This window comes from Pteropus alecto, unplaced genomic scaffold (genome assembly GCF_000325575.1).
Source record: "Pteropus alecto unplaced genomic scaffold, ASM32557v1 scaffold87, whole genome shotgun sequence".
NCBI lineage: Eukaryota > Metazoa > Chordata > Mammalia > Chiroptera > Pteropodidae > Pteropus > Pteropus alecto.
Window position 1 is genome coordinate 8031655 of NW_006443225.1, and position 9412 is coordinate 8041066.

The window sequence follows — 9412 nt, forward strand, 5'->3', positions numbered from 1 at the left end:
ACCTTAAATAATTTAAACACACACAAAAAATAAAATCCACTGAAGTCACTGATCGATAGCCAAAGAGAGGCCATTATTAAGACAATCAAGATCACTAAGCAAAACCCATCATTTCCACAGAAATATTCCTGGTCAAGCATAAATGAGTTTATCATACAAATTCAAATATGCTCCGTATTTAAATACTTTTCTTCTAGAATTTTAACATAACTAAAATTCTTCTGATATGATAAATAGCAGGCTAGCCCCAGAGTTAAGCAAGAGAATCTTGCATTCTCTAGATGTCACTGAAAAACAGGTAAAACTTTCCACACGTGTATGTATGTTTTCCAAAGAAAGAATCCAAAACTTTCAACGTATTTTCAAAGGTGTATGGGACTTAAAAGGTTAATAATACCAACAATCTAAAAAAAGAACATCAACCAGGCCAAGAAATTTTTACTCAGTAAATAGATCTAAAAAAGCAATATACCTCACTGAGGGATCTGGAGTCCAACACATAGACTCAAATACCAGCAAAGGGATAAAAAATTCCCAATAGGTGTTCCCAGCCATGAAGCCAGCTATCCCCAAACAAGGCCTCTCACTGAAGATGTTAATGGCTTCCATCAGAATACCCGTGCCTCAGATAAGGAAAGTAAGTACCTCACTTCAGTGGGCTTCATTCCTTTTTTGTATAAACTAGGTTTTAACCACATACAACCAAAATTGACTGACCTAATATATATACTTCCCAAAGGGTTCTTGCAATGATTGAGATAATATGAGAAAGACCTTTAAGGAGTATAGAGCATTCTACGGGCTTTATGTATAACTATTATTACTTTCCATCCAAAATCCTTATGAGAACAGGAATAGTTGGTAGCATTCAATTCTGAGGATTTAGAGAGCATGTAATCTACAAGAATCATATCTATTTATACAGAATAGCATAATAAAAACTTGTCTGGTTTTTGTCCTGGGTTCCTGACAGGGAGCTTCTAAAACTTTTGGAATTTCCTGAATGATAGGAGTGTCTCTGTAATGCTAATGAGGTGACTCATGGTGGACCCTTAGATAGCTTCAGAGTGAGGCTGGTCATGAGAAAGACTAACCACAGGATTAGAGTAGATTCAGGCTTTGAGTCAGGTCAACCTTCAGGGTTGGGAAGGGGACCAGAAACTGAGTTCAATCACAGAGCCAATGATTTGACCAAGCATGCCTTCACAATGAAACTCCAATAAAAACTCTGGACACTGAAGCTCACTGGAGACTGCCGGCTGGTGAACATACTGATGTGTCGGGAGGGTGACGTGCCCTGACTCAGCAGGTAGAGGGCATGGAAGCTCCACATCCCCCCACCCTACTCTCCCTGATACCTCATCCTATGTGTGTATCCTTTGTAATGAAACTGTCATTGTAAACATGGCGCTTTCCTGAGTTCTGTGGGTCATTCTAGTGAATTATAGAATGACCTAAAAGGCTTCCTGGGACTCCCCATATTTGTGGCCAGGTGGTCAGAAGTATGGCTGGCCTGAGGACATGAATTGAGGGCAGTGTCTAAAATAAGGGCAGTCTAGCTGGGGAGACACCCTTTAACTGTGGAGTCTGCACTAACTCCAGCTGGTTAGTGCCAGAAAGGAACTGCAGTACGCTCCAGCTGGGGCTGAACCAGAGCACACAGCCAAGGGAAAAGTGCACTGTAATAATAATAGCTAACACCTATGACAGTCGTGTGCTTAGCACTGTACCTGGAAAACATAATCTTATTTAATCCTCATAAGCAATCCTACAAGGTAAATACTTTTACAAATCAGGAAATTAAACTTGAAAGAGAGGTTAAATTATTCCCAAAGCAAAGGGACAAAGCTAGGATTCAAAACCAGGTCTGATTCTAGAGTTCTTAATCATGCATGGTCCTCATACCACTAGAAGAACCAATTATCAAAATTCAAAATTTCTTAAGCTATCTTCATAACTTGAGTACAAAAGTGATTACATTTTCAGTCTGCGTAAAAAATTTAAAAATTAATAAATGTTATAAGCATTTTTTACTTTGATATTTGCTACTTACTAATCCTACCAGTTAATATTTTTAAAAGGGTCGAAAGAGAATTCTTACCTTCCGTGAAGTTCAATGGCATTGTGATTTTAGTAGTGTTTGTCTGAGATAATAAGTACTCTCCACTAACCAAATATGAAAGCTCTTCGAATCCAAGGCATGTGCCCCACACAGGAAAATAGTCTCCATCATCATAACTCTTTGAAAGAGAAAACGAAGCTTATTTAAACTTTTCAAAACGAAATTTATACATTTGGTTTATCATTACAAAGCAGGTGCCTGAGTTATGCCTGAATTTCTGAACATTTTCCAGTAAGCTATCACTTAATCTCTTCAGACCAAGTTCCCATCCAATAATTCGGTTTTAATCAACCCAACTATCCAACCTCAGTTGTACTGAGAAAGAGACTGACATCTGCCAGTCAACTACCAAACAACATGATGTTACAAATACCAAAGACAATGCTAGATAAATGCCTATTTTTATATCTTCTATAAATCTTGTCACTTTGGATGACTGTGGTTTTGAAAACACTCCTTCCTCCATTATCTCAGAATTTATACTAATAGCTGGATTATACCACCTTCAGCTAATCAGATTTAAATCAGGTGAAAGCCATGATCTGGAAGGAAAGGAACAGTCAGTAAGGAAAAGGCTAAGCAAAAGCAAAATAGATTTTCATAGAGTATAAATTGTCAACTAAAAAAGTGCAAATGTACTGGGTTTCTTCGAAGGTAGTAAAAGTATTCTAGCAACTGAGATTTCTGGTTAACTGAGGATTAAACCCGTAAGCACTGATAGTTATAAGAAATAAGTTTTGCAACTTTTCTAAAAACAGCAGTTTTTGTTTTGTTTTGCACAGACTATAAAGTATAACCTAACAGTAACCCATTTTAAATGAGGAAATTGTTGGGGGGTGAGGGTGTTTCTGTTTCTCACAGAGAAAAACATACAGTTACATTAATACTTATATTTTCTATTCCAAGGTAGGATTTTAATACTTTATATACTGGTCCGGCAAGTTTTATTTTTAGAAGATAGAATTTCATGCATTAAGTTGAAGGGTCTTACTGCATTTATGATAAACACAAAAGAAGGTTTAAATGTTCTATTTCCATATGTTACCAAATATAATTTCTCAACTAAATGTTAAGTCTCCACTTGCTAGGACCACATCTGTTATTTGCTGTGATGCTCCACACAGTCTATCAGAGCAAGACACAGAGGGAAACTAGATGGATCTAACGGACTGGTGACTGGTCATTTCCCAGGCCTTCTTCCATGAGGGCTCGGTGGACCCAGTGGCTATAGATAATGAGAAGTTCAAGATTGCTAAGCCTTCTTCCTTTGTTTTGAAATCTTCCAAGTAGCTGATTATTTTGTTTTGTTTTTTTAAACAGATCTTTGAGTTCCTTTTTTTTTCAATTGAGCAAGTTAGTCATAAGAATCTCCAGACAGAAAAAGAAGAATGACTAATTGATAATGTTTAAATATATTTCCCAAATGCATCTTAAAACATTCACATTGTAAAATTTCAATTTTGTTCACTAGTTTTTGAAAGAATAACCACTGAGCATATACTAAGAACACAGAACCATACAATCTGAAATGCGGAACACTTCTAAAAGTTGTCAGAACCATGGAACCTGATGAGACATGAACAGCTAACTTCAAGATACTCTGCCTTCCAAAATATAAACCTGTTAAGGTCACAGAGCCTGTCATATTACAGAGTTGGAACTAAATAAATGTTTCAAAAATTCTACAACAAAATACTCTAAAAGTTAAGAGGGAGTGGGACACTATCGCAGCTGGAGGCTGAGAAACCCTTGCAGAAGAATAGAACCTTAGCCTTGAAAGATGGCTAAGATACAAATTGAGATGGAATAGAAAGAAAGACTAAACGGATTTAAAAGGAAGACAGAGTATGTGCCGTTAATACCACCCTGGCTTCAATTACTTGCATCAGGAAAGGCTGAGAAAGGTGGTTCATGAACATGCTACATGTCTTCACCCAAAGACTATAAAGGATTATAGGCTATCTATCCCAGCCACTGAAAGTTTTCCAAAAAGTATCTCATATGCCAAAAGTAGATCTTTAGGGAAACATCTGGGGTGGGGGGAGATACTAGATCCAGCAAGATTAATTAGATAATTGCTGTTAATAGTTCAGGGGAAGAACAGTAAAAGGTCTGAGATGGTGCAAAGGAAGGCCCAAGGCGAGACATTACAAAGGGGTCAAGAGGTTCTCGTTGGTAACCGAACATGAAGTAAATTAAGGTAACTGTGAAGAAATATTGAGGAGGATGAAATGAGTCGAGACAAAGAGCAGCTTTCAAGAGGAAATGACAATTAATAATAACATGTGGACAATGCCTACTACATAATAAAAACAGCTCACTAACCTACCATGAGGACCTGGTTCATGTTAGTGAGCACGAATAGAGAGGGCCAGTCAGCAGGCTCTGAAGGTTCCCTGGATCCCAGAATGAGAGGAAGCACTTAGAATATGGGTGAGAGCCACCACTGGCCACTCCCAAGCAGGTGCTTCAAAAGGTAAAGGGGCAATGAGGCTAGGGTAGTAAAGGAAGTATTACCATATGCTTGAAAAAAGAATCACCCTCACGGAAAATTACAAATGCCCATGTGGAATAATAAGGAACAACTGATACTCACCTGTCTGGCAAAGTTGTAAAATATTTTAGCCACGTGGGCATAGCCTGACCTCTTGAGGTTAACGCTCCCTCCAGGGAAAAGAACCCTGAAACAATACCAAATGGGTGCTTTCAACCCCTCCTCTACAGAAAACAATCTTTTTAAGACAACTTTTTCCTTATTATATAAGCTGTAAGACCATTACAGAAAATGAGAAAATTAAGGCAGAAAGAAAACATGAAATATTTACAATCCTACCCATTCACAAATTATTGCAGTTACGAATACGTTTGCGCATATTCTTCCAAAACCTCTTTGATAAACAAGTTTATTTTTGAAATTCAGTACAGATAAATTATAGGTAAGTAATGGAGTAGAGGAAGAGAGTACACAGAGCTAGCAATCAAATAGAGATAAAATTCCAAGTTAAATCTAAATTACGCTGAGCCAAAACCAATTGTATGTCTATAATCATGAATTGGTTTTGACTCACCAAGAATTTCTTTTTTAAACATAAGGAACAAATGGGTCATAGAAATATATATAGGCTAGAATTAAATATCTGTGAAAATCAGTTCTTTATTATCACCCTGAGATTTCTTCAGAAATAGAGCTTTGAAAAAGTTCAGAATAAAATTTTGAAAAAGAACACAATCACAAGCATAAAGGAGGAATCGTGAATGTTTGATTTTATTTTATTCTACTCATAAAGGTGAGATATAGAAAAATATTTACTATGTTTTTACACCAACCTTTTAAATTAACTTTAAATCTTAAACATTATAACAGGCCTTGAAATAAATAAGGATATTCAAAAGATATTATAAAAGTTAAATGTATTAAATTTTTGAAAATACTTAAAATATGAGATATATGAAATATCACTTTTAAGGTTGTTGTTCATTCAACAAATATATTCTGCTTCTTATAAGAGCCAGGCTCAGTACTAGCTTGGAGAGCCAGAGGAATAATTTTTGCTATTAGTAAGATCACAGTCTAGAATAAAACTTAAACTGTAAGGTAGAACATCTGCCACAAAACTGTACAGAAAACCCTACAATTAAAAGCAGCTTAGTGAAGACTCATTAGCGGTCCTCCCTTTTCATTGATTCACTATTTTAAAAGCTGCCTCTGATCAAATTTGGTATGTTTAACCTCAAAGTCCTTTCATAAAGTAAAACTTGACTTCCCTCCTACTTGGCAAACCCCTTTAAAGCCAGGCTCCGCCTTTTCACTTCTGTGCACCGCCACAAAACCTTACGGGGTCAACTGCATCCCAGGGCTCCTTAATTTGAACACAGCCTTTTTAAAAAATTGTAATAAATGAACACAGCTGTAAAAAGTTTTTAAAAAGCTCTTTTTATAAAAGCTTTATAGTAAAATAGAGTTCCTTCACCCCACTCCTAATCAGAAACAACCACCAGTAAAATCTGTTGTGTTGACCTGACAGCAATGTTATAATGCATATCTGCTCACCCTACCTTAAAAACCAAAGTAAATGGGACTATTCTATACACATCATTATGTACCTTGCTTTTTTTCTGTATAACAATATCACACTGTTCAAGTACCAATAGTGATCCAAAGCAACATCTACAGATATGCTCATTTTCAACTTATGCATAATGTTCTATCATATGCAGATGGTCTATTTACCCAATTCCCAACTGATAGACTCATGGGTGGCTGTTAAATTCCGGGTATTTCAAACAATACTACAATGCATATGTTTGGGCCTAAGTCTTCACATAGGGGGTTACATATTTATAAAATAAAATTCCTTGCAAAGGATTTTCTGAGTCAAAGATATGTGTATTTTAAATGTCAATAGATATTGCAAAACTACCCCTCAAAAGACTATGTAACTTACACTCTCATAAATAGAGAATACTTGTTTCCTCATCATAGAGTGTTAGCAAATTTTCTGATCTTTGCCAACTTGACAGCTAAAATATGTTTTTTAATTGCTATAATGAGCTTTCTTTTAATTATAAGTAATGTTGAACATTTTTTCATATGATTAAAAGTTCTCTCCTTTGAGCTAAGCAATCATATCTTTTGTGGTGATGCCAGAGAAGAGATAATTTTAACTAAGTTCTATTCAAATTACTTTCTGAAAAGAGAACCAATTAATATCTTGAATCCTAGGACTTATAAATCCCCTAACCAAGCATATACCATGACATTCAAAGTGGCTTCAAAACATTTAAGACATTCATTAAAAGAAAACAGAATATGTTACACATTAAAAAAAAATTATATATGTCTACAGTGTAACATTTATTTCTTAATCTGCCTTCTCTACAGGGCTTTTATATCTCTCAACAAAATAATTCCTATAAAAGAACACAGAAAACTAATGTTACAACATTATATGACAGTTACATAAAAACAGAATATTGTACCTAATTTTTTTCAAAAGCCGACTGTATAGACATATACTGTATATACTATATCAAGCCAATGCTAGCAACTTACCCATTAAGAGATTGAAAAAGCTTTTTATACTCTTTCTTTGTAAGATCAAGCCTGAAAACAAACAAAAAAAAAAAGTTACAGAATATCCACTTTTAAAACCTAACTAAAGAGTAAGCCTCTAAATGAAGTTACCACGTTAATTTTAAGCCAGATGAAAAATAACTCTTAAATACTAGACAATATTACCTCTCTACTTTCCTAGAGGAATTTTTCAAACTAAGTGAAAGCCACATAATTACATCCTTGTTTTGTTAATCAGATAAGTAAATATGTTTCTTTATGGTCTAATATAACTTAATATTGTGAATTATGGTTAATATGCAAAACATTAAAGACCATGAGATATGGAGGTAACAGAGAACAAACTGATGGTTGCCAGATGGGAGAGGAATTGGGGAGATGGGTGAAAAAGATGAAGAGATTAAGAAGACCAAGTTGTCAGTTATGAAAGAGTCACAGAGATGTAAAGTACAGCATAGAGAATATAATCAATAATATTGTAATAACTGTACAGTGTCAGATGGGTACTAGACTTATCGGGGTGATCACTTCTAAGTTACATAAATAAATGTCAAATCCCTATGTGGTACACTTGAAACTAATATAATACTGTATGTCAACTGTAACTGAAACTTTTTTTTAAAGTATTTTTTAAAAACCATGAGATTAGAGTACCAGCAATTTCTCTGCTAGCCAGTAGTTTTTATATAAAGTCTAAAGAAATTAACATGTAAACTACAAGACGCTCTGCAGATAAAAACAATACATATGAATGCCACATCCTTGCTTCATCCTACCCCCACCACCAACTTCAAAGATCTGGGACTACTGTGTATTCAGAAGTCAGAAGAGTTCACATCTAGGGAGACTACACGATCACTGTAGACTGGCCTAAGTTGCCCAGCTAATTATTCTGACGCACAGTCATCAAACTTCTCATGGGGGGGCCTCCTAACAATCGCCATGTTATGGATGTTTTTATCACCTTCTCCAGAGAAAAAAAATGGGACTATTCTATGACAATTGGCTACAACCTTTAATTAAGTCAATAGTAAGATGGGTTTGCTCTTCCAAAAGTTCAAAGAAATATAAGAACAAGGGAAAATGTTCAAGAAATTGGTACAAGAATTTTCTAACATTTAGCAGACTTCTGGTTCTGTAGGAGAATAATGAGGCATAATGCCCTCTCGACCTGACACATAAGAAGTAGATTAATGTTTAAATATCAATTACAGTTCATTCTGCCCCAGAAAAAAGTTTTAGGGAAATTAGAACACCTCTCCTATTAGTAAGTAGATACCTGTAATGCCAGAACTTAGCTCTGCTTGGCCAGTGAACCCCTGTGGGCTCTCCTCTAAGTCTAAATGAGCTTTACAAGCCCAGGTCTATTCAGAAGTTCAAAATCCTTCTGGCAGAGAGCCACAAAGCAGTGGGTGACAGTGCAATGGTGATTACCACTCTCTTACTTGGAGGATAAACGGGCAGGTGACCCTGACTTGGGAAGCGACAGGGAGACAAAACATGAGTTCACCCATTCCCAGTATTCTGCCAGTTCAATCTCCCAGATCGTGCCAACAAAAGGGGAATCAGTAAGGACCCACAATCTTCCCCATGGACATCTAAACCAGGAAGGCAACCGCCCCCATCAGGAAACAGAACAGACTGAGCTCACTGAGTTGCACTCAGGGACTCCATACAGGCTAGTTTCAGTCACTCATTAATTCTACATAATTGACTCCTGCATTGTCTATGACTGAATGTTTGGCCCCTGTTTATCACTATTAAGGGCCTTAAGTGTTGAATGTTGTGGGAGGAGGGGGGCCGGATCACAAACACAAGTGCCTCACAGACCTAGCAGGGAAAACTGGCCAGGTCACAGTCTTTGAATGCAGATATCATTTCCCTGTTGTCAGACTTTCCTGAATTAAAAGACCCTCTCAGTAGGGGATGAGAAATAGTTCTAACTAAAAGAAAACAGCTTAAGCCTGGTAATGATGACAAAAGGCACAGCATGAAAAGAAGTGGCAGGCATTATTGCCAGTGGAGAACACCTGCTCCATTTAAAATCAGCTCCAGATAATTGTCTTAAAAAAAAAAAAAAGCTAGAAATTCAGACTTTTATGAAGCTTTCTGATTTGTAAGTGTTTAAAATGTTTGAAAATGCAGTGTGAACATAACACATTTTTAAACCAAAAGCAAGCCATGGGGTACCAATTGCTACCTTTCAGGGGGAGGGG

At 36.3% G+C, this 9412-nt stretch overlaps 1 protein-coding gene across 1 annotated transcript in view; it reads right to left on the bottom strand.

Annotated features, from left to right (window-relative positions):
- The window catches only part of GGH (gamma-glutamyl hydrolase), a gene marked incomplete at its 5' end in the record, with an annotated part of 17421 nt that overhangs the window by 6048 nt on the left and 1961 nt on the right, over positions 1 to 9412 (bottom strand). Inside the window, 3 exons of the mRNA XM_025041113.1 lie at positions 2050 to 2240; positions 4719 to 4803; positions 7176 to 7226. Coding sequence (XP_024896881.1) covers positions 2050 to 2240; positions 4719 to 4803; positions 7176 to 7226 — 327 coding nt within the window. The remainder of the gene's footprint in view (positions 1 to 2049; positions 2241 to 4718; positions 4804 to 7175; positions 7227 to 9412) is intronic.